The 12,104-nt window shown below is 45.8% G+C and overlaps 1 protein-coding gene across 3 annotated transcripts in view; it reads left to right on the forward strand.

Annotated features, from left to right (window-relative positions):
* Positions 1-512: 512 nt before the first annotated feature.
* MOCOS (molybdenum cofactor sulfurase) overlaps positions 513-12,104 on the forward strand; it is a 61,383-nt gene continuing 49,791 nt past the window's right edge. The window contains exons 1-3 of one of the 3 annotated variants that reach the window (XM_031658791.1): positions 513-698; positions 8,043-8,132; positions 11,500-11,566. In XM_031658791.1, the coding sequence (XP_031514651.1) occupies positions 551-698; positions 8,043-8,132; positions 11,500-11,566 (305 nt within the window). In that variant the 5' untranslated portion in view covers positions 513-550. Of the gene's footprint in view, positions 699-787; positions 1,577-8,042; positions 8,133-11,499; positions 11,567-12,104 lie in introns of those variants that run through there. The other 2 variants (XM_031658794.1, XM_031658792.1) reach the window with 2 other exon arrangements.

Raw genomic sequence — 12,104 nt, forward strand, 5'->3', positions numbered from 1 at the left:
CGACGGTGTGCAGCCACTGAGAATTCATTAGCTTCGTGGATCCCTGATCTTTTCCCTTTTCTAACCTTTGCTCAGCCGCATTCTCACAAACTGCAAGCAGGTGCCCCGCTGGGTAGCAGTAACCCGAGAACGCCCCCTCCCCGCGCCCCCTCAAGACGCCGGTACCTGCTTGAGAGGGTGAGGGTCCCGGGACCCCTGCGAGGAGGAGGGTCGCGGGGTTCCAGGATGCCAAGCAGGAAAGATCACCTCGTTGCTTCTTCCACCAGCCTCTCCGCGGGACATAGCTAAAGTTGAACTTGGCATTCCAAGGGTCTGGAAACATCTTCGTGGGACCCATCGAGAGGTTGTTTAAAGACTAGCACCCGCTCCCGTGGCCAGGTGGGAAAAGGGCGGGCCAGAAGTTAAAGTCCGGCCGGGGCGCCACACCTAGGCCGTGGATTCCGAGAGGCTGCAGGCTGGCGGCCCGGGAGGCGCGGCAGGGGCGGAGTCGCCGGGGGCAGGCTTCGCGCACTTCCCGGGCCGGGTCAGCCTGGATGGACGAACCCGAGCCATGGCCAGCGCGGCGGCGGAGTCGGGGCGGGAGCTGCCGGCCTTCGCGGGGTCCCGGGACCCGAGCGCACCGCGGCTAGCCTACGGCTACGGCTACGGCCCAGGCAGCCTGCGCGAGCTGCGGGCGCGCGAGTTCCGCCGCCTGGCAGGTGAGGCGGGAGCGGGGGGCAGGCGTGGGGACACGAGGTTTCTGGAACCGACGTGGACGGCTCTTTTGCTGCTAGTGAGAGCGGCGCTACCTAATTTGTCAAGTAAGGTCCTGGCCATTCAGCAGTGAGGGAGGGAGCTGGGGTGGTCAGTGCGCAGAGGCCACTGGGGCATTTTGAATAAATTGGGGCGCATTTTGAATCAAAACTCCACGAGCGACGTGTCCACGCGTCCGCTTCGTAGACATGGCTCCCTGAGGTCCCACCTGCAGCCCCAAGGCTTCTTGCTACTCTTACTCTTCAGACTTTCCAGTGGGCAGGACTGACCCAGCCCTCTTCCCCTTTTCCCGCCCTCCGCGAGAGGGCTTAGGATGGTCCTTGCCCTCTCTTGTGGGAGACCCCTCACTCTAAAGGGCCTGCTGGGGTCGGGGTTGCAAAAGACAGCATGTCCAGCGGCCGTGACCCTTCGGATGTCCGCCCGGGGTAGGAGCGGTGCGTGGGCCGCCAGCGCCCGGGCTGGGACAGCACCTCTGCCGGCGCGCCAGGTTGGGACCCAGAGGCCAAGGCCTTCTGGTAGGGGCCTCCCAAGGCTGCACTCTGCAGACTCCTCTGGGTTAGCCCGTATTCAGCTTTCATTTTCGAAACCTCATTTTCCTCACTCTTGCAGCGTCAGAACAATCCCTCTGAGCTCCAGTTGGCTGGAGGACTAGAAGAATTAGCAAACAGTGCGATTTCACCTTTAAGAACAGGGAGCGCCCGTGAATTAGATAAGAAGACCAAGATCACATCGTGCCTTTCCTCAGAGCGGAACAGGCTGATGAAATTGCAAATCAAGCTCCATCTGGCCTTGGCCCACCCGGCCCTCTGCTGCCCGGACCCAAGTTAGTGACTCATCCCTGTGACAGGGACTTTGGGTGCAGGGCTTCATCAAACCCCCAGAGCCGCCTACTGGACGGTCAGGGAGGGTCTGCAGGTGAAGTGGGCACCTCGTGGCACAGGGCACCGGGGTTTGAGTGCATCTGCTCTGTCGCAATGAACAACTGGTAACTACTCCCCTTTTCGGGGCAGAACAGCAACCATGACTTAGGTTTCACTACTTGGGTAGCTGATTTCAGCGCTCCGGGTCACTTCCTAGTGCTGTGAAGGGTAACTGTGTTTTCCCTTTGGGGACTGTGAGAACTGTGGTCTCCTCCTGTGTGTCTCCTCTGGCTTCCTAAGTAGGGAGAGTCAGGAGGGAGACAGGGGTGCCTTCTGCCAGCCTCTGTCTATTCACTCTTCATCCTTCCCTGTCGCAGGGTCACCTGCTGGAGACAGCTCCTCACCCTTCTTTTGTATTCTGTCTCTCTCATCTGTTAATTATGGAAATTTCCTACCACTCAGAAATAGACAGAGACTATGAATGCCCACAGGTGCTGGGGAGGGAGGCTCTCCATTCTTTGAAGCAGCTCTTAAAGGCTACCTGAGTAATTATGTCAGCACCACACCTCCTTAATCCCCTAAATCTCCTCCAGCTGTGATCTCTCACACCTACTATTGGCCTACCTCTCCCCTCAATGCTACCCTGGGAAAGTAGAGCTATATGCTTGTCCCCTCCTGGTTTCACTCCTGTTCCTCAAAGAACAGTACATTCCCCCTCAAATGCAAAATTGGGATGTGTCAGCCAGGCTGGCCCTCAGAACTCCTTTACCGCTTACTGTATTTCTGGTAGTGTTGTGGGCATCTTTTATTTAATGCAAGTTCCCCGTATTTCCTCTACATTATGGTTAAAGTGGACATTTGTGCACTAACCTGATGCCCCTCCCACTGCTGGGAGTCTTGGAACATGTCCACTTGTCTTTCTCCTAGAAACAAGCCAGAGAGAGGGCAGGAAAAACCAACCAAAATAATACAATCTCTTCCTCGCTCCTCCTCTCCCCTCATGAAGTTTTTCTGCCAGTTTGAGAATTCTCTGGTTAAGTAGTAGCTCAGAATAATTAAATGCTTAAGCTTTAAGGGCTGAAATGTGTTACCTAGCGATTTGGATGGGAACTTCCTTGCCTTTGTGAAGGGAGCATATTGAATACACAGATGTGTGTCAAGGGTCTCTGGAAGCCTTCGTGCTGAATGATGACTACTCATCATGCTGGAATGAGAACTGGACAAGGATGACCTAGAGCTGACTCTGGAATTCTCTTTCCTGAAGATCTGATGCCATTTAACTTTGGTGTCATTCACCTGTTTCTAATAGCAGCTACACCTGTGTCCCGAGCATTGGACTATGTGCTGCCATATACCAGCTCATTTAACCTTTGTCCCATCTGCAGATGAAGGAACAGGGGCCCAGAGTGGCTAGTGGTGGAGCCAGGATTCAAGTCTGGGTTGATTGACTTGGATTCTGTACCATTAATCCCTATGCTGGCTGACTTTCTCCTAACATCACATGTATGATCTAACACAACTTTCGCACCCTTTTGTTTTTCCTGCAAAATTAACCGTTGGACCAAAAGCCAAAGCAGCTTTTTCTCCAATAGCTACTTGGGCCTGCAGAAGACTGTGGCACAGTGTGAGACGCTCCCCAGCAGCTTCCAGGTCTCACCTGTGGCCTTGATGCCTAGGTGAACAAAAGCCTTTCTTCTGGTTTGGTAGCTTTGTATTTCTGAATCTTTAGTAAAAGACTCAGAACATTGTTTTAAAAGTATCTTTTTGGACTAGGTCATACATTTGATATGGTTTCGCTCTGTGTCCCCACCTAAATCTCATGTCTAATTGTAATTCCCAGTGTTGGGCAAGGGACCTGGTAGGAGGTGATTGGATCAAGGCGGTGGATTTCCCCCTTGCAGTTCTCGTGAGAGTGAGTTCTTACAAGATCAGGTTGTTTAAAGTGTGTAGCACAAACTGGGTATGGTGGCTCAAGCTTGTAATCCTAGCACTTGGGAGGCTGAGGTGGGCCAATCACTTGAGCCCAGGAGTTCAAGAACAGCCTGGGCAACATGGTGAAACCCCGTCTCTACAAAACATACAAAAATTAGGCAGGCTCATGCCTAAAGTCCCAGCTACTGAGGAGGCTGAGGTGGGAGAATTGCTTGAACCTGGGAAGTCAAAGCTGCAGTGAGCTGAGATTGCGCCACTGCACTTCAGCCGGGGCAACACAGTGAAATACTGTCTCAAAACAAACAAACAAACTAACTTTCTTTAGCCAGGTGCAGTGGCTCATAACTGTAATCCCAGCACTTTGGGAGGCCAGCCTGGCCAACATGGCAAAACCCCATCTCTACTAAAAGTATAAAAAATTAGCCCAGTATGGTGGCACATGCCTGTAATCCCAGCTATTTGGGAGGCTGAACCCAGGAGGTGGAGGTTTCAGTGAGCCGAGATTGAGCCCCTGCACTCTAGCCTGGGTGACAGAGCAAGACTCTCTCTCTCTCTCAAAAAAAAAAAAAAGAAAGAAAAAGAAAAAGAAAAAAAGTGTGTAGCACCTCCCCCTTCACAAGTGCTTTCTCTCCCCCACCCTTTCTCTCTCTCTCTCTCTCTTTCTCTCCCCCTCCCTCCCTCCCGTCACCATATTAAGATGTGCTTTCTTTGCCTTCCATCAAGATTGTAAAGTTTCCTGAGACCTCCCTAGCCATGCCTCCTATATAGCCTGTGCAACTGTGAGTCAATTAAACCTCTTTTCTTTATAAACTACCCAGTCTCAGGTAGTTCTTTATAGCAATGTGAGAATGGACTGATACAACATTTAATGGTATCAGATTCAAAAGTTGCCAAAGGAAGGTGAAGAATCACCAGGGAGCCTCCCTCTCACTCCAGCTGCAGCCACTGTGGCCACCTCAGAGTCAACTGCTGTCACTCATGTCTTGTGTATCTTTCCAGTGGTTGTCTATATTTATGTGTGCATATGCGCACTTTTTGAGACAGGGACTTGCTCTGTCACCCAGACTGGAATGCAGTGACATGATTATAGCTCACTGCCACCTTGACCTCTTGGTCTTAAGCTATCCTCTTGCCTCAGCCTCCCAAGTAGCTGGGACTACAGGTGTGCACCACCATGCCTGGATATATATTTCTATAGAGAAGAGGTCTCACTATGTTGCTTATTCTGGTCTCAAATTCCTGGCCTCGAGCAATCCTCCTACCTCGGCCTCCCGAAATCCTGGGATTATAGATGTGAGTCACTGTATCCAGCCCTTACACTTTTTTTTTTTAAAAACCAAAAGTGAGCCGTATGTCTCAACACCTGACATAGTTTGTGTTTAAGGTCTTCCTCTGCCATTATCATACTAGCTTCTATTTTGTTCATTGCTATGTCCCCAGCACTTAGAACAATGCCTGGCACATAGTAGGTGCTCAATAAATACTTCTTGAGTGCAAACACAATAAACTAGGAATGAAAGGAAAATTAACCAACTGATAAAGGTCATCTTCAAAACCCCCACAGCTAACATCATACTTTGTGGTGAAAGACTGAAAACTTCCATCCTGAGTTTGAAACAAGACAAAGGTGCCTGTTCTCACCACTTCCATTCAGCATTGTACTGGAGGCTCTAGCCAGGGCAATTAGGCAAGAAAACAAAATAGAAGGGTTCCGCATTGGAAAGAAGTAAAACTATCTCTACTTGCCAATAATGTAATTTTGTATATAAAAAATTTCAAGGAATCCACACACAAAACTATTGGAATTTAAAAACAAATTTAGCCAAGCAGTAGGATATAAGATCAATATGCAAACATCAGTTCAATTTCTATACATTGGCAATAAATACTATGAAAATGAAATTAGAAAAATAGTTCCTAAGGCATCAAAAATAATAAAATACACAAAAAATTTATCAAAAGAAGTATGACATACACTGAAAATTGTAAAACATCATTGAAAGAAATTAAAGAAGACCTAAATAAATGGGAAGATATCCTGTATTGATGGGTTGGAAGACTTAATATTGTTAACATGGTAATAATCTCCAAATTGATATATAGATTCAATGAAATTCCTATCAAAATCCCAGCTGCCTTTTTGCAGAAGTTGACAAGCTGATTTTAAAATTTATATAGAAATGCAAGTGACTCAGAATAGCCAAAGCAATCATTTTATTTTATTTTATTTTTTGAGTCAGGGTCTCTGTCATAAAGACTGGAGTGCAGTGGTGCAATCTCAGCTCATTGCAATCTCCGCCTCCCAGGCTCAAGTGATTCTCCTGCCTCAGCCTCCCAAGTAGCTGGGATTACAGGCGCACATCATTACTGCCTGGCTAATTTTTGTATTTGTAGTAGAGATGGGGTTTCACCATGTTGGCCAGGCTGGTCTTGAACTCCTGACCTCAAATGATCCACTCGCCTTGGCTTCCCAAAGTACTGGGATTACAGGTGTGTGCCACCACACCTGACCTCAAAGCAATCTTGAAGATCAAAGTTGGAGGACTCACACTTTCCAGTTTCAAAACTTACTGCAAAGTTACAGAATAAAGACAGTGTAATATTGGCATAAGTATACACATATAGACCAATGAAATAGAATTTTAATTCAAAAAACCCATATGTCTATGGTCAATTGATTTTCAACAGATTCCAAGACTATTCAATGAGGCAAATAATAACTTCTTCAATGAGTGATATTGGGACAACTGGATATTGACATGCAAAAGAATGAACTTGGACCCCTACCTCATACTGCATTCAAAAATTAACTCAGTGGATCAAAGACCTAAATATGAAACAGCTAAAAGTATAATATTCTTAGAGTAATACATAAGCATAAATCACTAGGACCTTGTTGGATTAGACAATAATTTACGACACCAAAAATGCAACAACAAAAATAGACAAATTGTATTTTATCAAAGTTAAAAAGAACTTGTATGTTTTAATGAACACCATCAAGAAAGTGAAAGGACAACCCACCAAATGAGAGAAAATACATCCACATAAAAACTTGTACACCAATATTCATAGCAGCAATCATTTATAATACACAAAACTGGAAACCCAAATATTCCTCAGTAAATGAATGGATACATAAAATGTGGTATATTCATACAATGGAAAACTATTCTGCTATTAAAGGAAGTTCTGATACATGCTGCAATGTGGATGTACCTTGAAAACATTATGCTAAGTGAAAGAAGTCAGACACTAAAGGCCACATATTGTATGGTTCCTTTTACATGAAATGTTCAGAATAGGCAAATCTAGAGAAGCAGAAAGTAGGTTAGTGGTTATCAAGGGCTGGGGTTGGAGGCACTGGGGAGTGATTGGTAATTATATGGGATTTCTTTTGGGGATGAATGAAAATATTCTAAAATTAATGGTACTTATGTAATTTTATGAATATGTTAAAAACCACTGAATTGTATACTTTAAGAGGGTGAATTTTATGTTACGTCTCAGTTAAGCTTTGATAAAACAACCCATTCTATACAAAACATTTGATAAGTGAATGAATGAATCTCTTCTTATTATATGTACTTAAAAGGGTATCTCAGAGTTTCATGTCAGTACTTATTAGTGTACAGTGTTTATTTTAAAAGCGCATCGATGGACATTTAAGTTGTTTCCAATCTTTTGCTATTGCAGGCAATAGTTCGTTGAATATCCTGATATTCATGTCATTCCACAAAAATGTGGGTATTTGTAAGATGAATTCCTGCAAGAGGAATTGCTAGGTCAAAGGGTGTGTACATTTTAAAGTGTGAACTGACGTTGCCAAATTGCTGAGCATAAAGAAGGTGTACCTGTGTACCCTCCTACCAGCCGTGTACCAGTGAGCTTGTTTCGCCGCAGCTCCATTCACACAGTGAGGGATCCAACCACTGATCTCCGCCAATCTGATCAGTAAACCACAGTATCTCATTTTCATCTAAATTTGCATTTCTCTGTGAGAGAGGCTGGAGGGATCATTTGCATTCCTTGTATTCTTAGAAGCTCTCACAGCTGCATTAGGGTTGAGGGGTGCAGAGCAGTGTGGGAAAGTAGGATCAGGGCTCTCCCCTCAGGGAATCCTCCTAGAACCTCCAGAACAGGTTGTGAGTCACAATGTGAAACAGCTTTGCTGTCATTCATCACCAATGTCTGCTGGGCACCTTCTCTGTGAGGGATGCTGTTCCAGGTTCACAAAAGAGTGAAGAGAGCTGATTAATCAGGAGGGCTCTCTCAGGGCTTGAAAAGTCCTTCAGCATTAGAAGCGCAGTCCTTCCACTGCTCATGCCTACACTTGGATTAAGAGGCACATATCAAGAGGCACCGGGCTCAAGTCAGTGGCCTGGTGTTACGTCAACACGCATTAGATGGCATCGGTTGGGCTTATACAAACCAGATTCAGGTAAAAGGACTGAAATACCCATGAGAAACAACGTGCAGGTTTATTTTTTCTTTCAGGAACTGTCTACCTTGACCATGCAGGTGCCACCTTGTTCTCCCAGAGCCAGCTCGAAAGCTTCACTAATGATCTCATGGAAAACACTTACGGTAATGAAAAACGCCTGAAACGGGTTTTAGTCAACTACATGCAGCTGATATACCTATGCATATTAAATGTTGGATTAATAGACCGGGACTGTTCTGACCACAAAAAGCTGAATAAGCCCCATGTAAGATAGGGGCCAGGCAGGCACCCTGGGCCATTCTGTACTGTAAACGTGTGGCCGGGATGGAGGGAGCTGGCTCAGGGACAGACACACAGGTTACTACCAGAAGAAGGGGCCAGTGTTAGGAAGGGCACAGAGATTCAAAGGTGCTATGTTTGATGGTGGTGAGTGACCCTGTACAGTGCAGAAAGTAGGGCAGCAGGAGGGATGTTAATTCAGTCATTCACTCTATAAATGCTCATCGAGCCACTCTGATGTGTGTGGCACAGTGCTATAATGGGAACAAAATAAACAAATCCCTTTCTTCTTGGACACTGTGATCTAGTCCTGGAAGACAAGACCTTACGTGAACTCCAAATAAATGAGATTACCAACTGTGTGAAGGACTATGGACAACAGGTGCCTAGTTCCAGGCCAGCCTGTATCTGTAGTGACAGTGGGATTGGCTTGTGTATGTCAGGGAAAGTTTCCTTTGGAGTGGAGTGGATGAGGAGGATGAGCCAGAATTCACTCAGACAAGATGGGGAGAAGTGCGAGCAGGCAGGGTAACAGCCTGAGCCAAGACCCTGTAGTGGTTTCAGGAACCAGTCCAGGAACATGGAGGGAGGAGAGTGGGAGAGGTCCGAATGGGGAGGGAGGGAGGGAGAAGAAGCCAGTGCAGCACATTGTAGATGCTTGATCTTTGTTCTAGGAGCAATGGTATTGTCATCAGTGGCATTTATTAGCAGCACAACATGATCCTCACATGCTTTGGAAAGGGAATTTGAAATCATAGTGGCAGTAACAATTGTAATATTTGTGATGAGAATAGCGATAAATAACATGTATCAGGTACTCGCTATGAGCTTTCTCTTTTCAGCCTCACAACAACCCAAGAAGCATAGGTTCTGGTATCACTCCTGTTTTATAGGTGAAGAAATAGGGCCCCAGAGAGGGCAAGTAACTAGTCTGAGGCTTCACAGGAAGGACTGGAGCTTGGGGGAGCTAGAAGCTGGGTTTCCAGGTAGTTTAGCTCCAGAACCCAAGCCGTTAGCCTCCACCAGAGTGCCTTGATTCAGGATACTTCTGTTATGCCACATTAAGGGGTTTGTATCTTGGCTCTATGCAGCCAGCAGATATTTAAATCTGGGGAACAGTCTTCTGGGAAGGTGCCAAGGAGGGATTTATCTTGATTTTAATCTGCAATTTGCAAAGGGACTTGTAATTCTCCTTCTTTGACCTTTGCAAGAGCCACAACCGTGGGAAAGCCTGAGAGATGGCAGAGATGAGATTACAGGTGGTCCTAATGATGCAGAGCTAAAGCCAAGCAGAGGAAAGATAATTAGGATAATTACCAGGTCCCACAGGCTACTAGCAATGTGGAAACAGAACATGTGGTAGCTGCAGTGGCCAGAAATCCAGTGCAATCTTTCAGTGTATTTTGAAGGAAAAAATAAATCTAAAACAAAAGGGCAAAGTCTGCGTTAATGAGCACATATAGCTCCTGAGAAATGCTGGTGCCTGGCCTGATAGGTCAGGCCCTACCAAGGCCTGTCTGGGGGCTGAGTTTGAGGGAGGTCATGATACTCTAGGATACACTTGGTGAAGTGTAGAAGGCAGCAAAACTAGAAGTTAAAAGGAAGATTGAAATTGGGAGGAGGGCCTTCATCCTTGAGAGTGGGTGGCTAAGGCCAGCACAGTGGCCCCGTTCACATATTTGGAGGCCGGGATCAATTATTTCTGCAGGAATGGTATCAGTAGCGGTGGTGGGATCTGCAGGGCAATAGGTGGGGACTTAGATTAAGTGGTGTTCTTGGCTCTGCTTCATGCTTGGAGAAAAGGGCTGCCTCCTGAGGCTGTATACTACGTTCTCTGGAGTTAAAACAGAGCCATTGCCACCTGTTCGGAACATGTAGAAGAGCCTCTTGCACTGGCCTGCTTCTGAGCTGACTTCCAGCTCTAAAATACTCTTCCCAATCACATTTGGTTTTACTAGTGAGGAGAGATTTTTTTTTTTTTTAACCGTATCATAAAATTTACCAGCTGGGTACAGTGTCTCAGGCCTATAATCCCAGTGCTTTGGGAGGTCAAGGTAGGAGGATTGCTTGAGCCCAAGAGTTCAAGACAAGCCTGGGCAACATAGCAAGAGCCTATCTTTACAAAAAACCAAAATTTACAATATCAGCCAGGTGTGGTGGCACATGCCTGTGGTGCTAGCTATTCAGGAGGCTGAGGCAGGAGGAGCCCTTGAGCCCAGGAATTCAAGGTTATAGTGAGCTATGATCATGCCACTGTACTCCAGCCTGAGTGATAGAGTAAGATTCTGTCTCTAAAAAAAGCAAGCAAACAAACAAACAAAAAATCTATTTCAGGTGTCCAATAATGATTTTTTTAGTAATTGACCTAGTGATGCAATCATCACTATAAATCAGTTAGATGTTTTCCTTCCCCCAAAAAGATCCTTCATGCCCATTACAGCTAATCCTTGTTGCTGCCCTCAGCCCCAGGCAATTGCTAATCGACTTTGTGTATCTCTTTACAATTCTTTTGCTGGACATTTAATGTAAATTGATTCATGCATTTTGTATATTCTTGTGTCTGGAGTATTTCATTTACCATGCTTTTGAAGTTCTTTCATGACATAGCCAGTAGTTTGTTCCTTTTTATTGGCAAATAACTTCCCTGGCTGGGTGCAGTGGCTCATGCCCATAATCCTAGCACTTGGGGAGGCTGAGGCAGGAACATTGCTTGAACCCAAGAGTTCAAGACCAGCCTGGGCAACATAGTGAGACCTCATCTCTACAAAAAGTAATTTTAAAAAGTTAGCCGAGTGTAGTGGTGCACACCTGTAGTCACAGTTACTCAGGAGGCTGAGATGGGAGGATCGCTTGAGCCCAGGAGTTTGAGGCTGCAGTGACCTATGATCATGCCACTGAACTCCATCCTGAGTGACAGAGCAAGACAACAAAAAACCAAATCACTTTTATTTTATGGATGTAGCATATTTTGTTTATCTGTTCGCCCGTTGATGGACATTTACATTGTTTCCAGAATTTGGCTTTCTGAATAAAGCTATGAACATTCACGTGCAAGTCTGTATGGACATAAGTTTTCATTTTTGAGGGGTAGAAATCTAGAAGTGGAATTGTGAGGTGATATGGCAGTTTTATGTTGAGCTTTTTGAGAAACTGAAGGAGTGGGTTTGGAAGGAACACAAAAGAAGAGACCCTAAGTAGTGACTTGGTGGCCTTGTCTTTGTAACCTGCCAGGTAATCCTCACAGCCAGAACATCAGCAGCAAGCTCACCTATGACACTGTGGAGCAGGTGCGCTACAGGTAAGCATCACGGACACCTGCCGAACTGGGCATACCTAGGCAGACAGACTTCCTTCCTAAGACTTGCCTGCATCCCACAAAGGTTCTGAGTTGGTTTCAGGAGGATCACAGTTGGCTAAAAGGCAATGCATGCATGTTGAGAAACATCAGAGTCAGAGCTCAGAAAGGCAGGGGTGAGTAGATGCAATGTGGGGCAGGTGAGAGGCACAGGTAGATACACACAGCTGTTCTGTGTGGCTCCAGAGACTCTGTAGTGCCAGAGTGACAGGGAGTGATCCAGGATCCCAGGTCTTGTTTTCGGAAAGAAGAAAAGTACTAATTCTCTGGTTTTCCTTTTCATAAGAAGTTTTATTAAGCACCTTGTTTTCTTCCTGTCTTTTTTCCCTTTTTTTCCCCTTTTCTTACTAGTATTTGTATGTTAAACAGCTCTCTATACTTTCTACATGTAATAGTATCTGGCAAATAATTTCCAGGTGGTACTTAAAATTATTAACACAATTTCGAGTTATTTCAAATTTGAAAGTGGTACTGTTTTGCT

The sequence above is a fragment of the Papio anubis genome, chromosome 19 (assembly GCF_008728515.1).
Source record: "Papio anubis isolate 15944 chromosome 19, Panubis1.0, whole genome shotgun sequence".
Taxonomy (NCBI): Eukaryota; Metazoa; Chordata; class Mammalia; order Primates; family Cercopithecidae; genus Papio; species Papio anubis.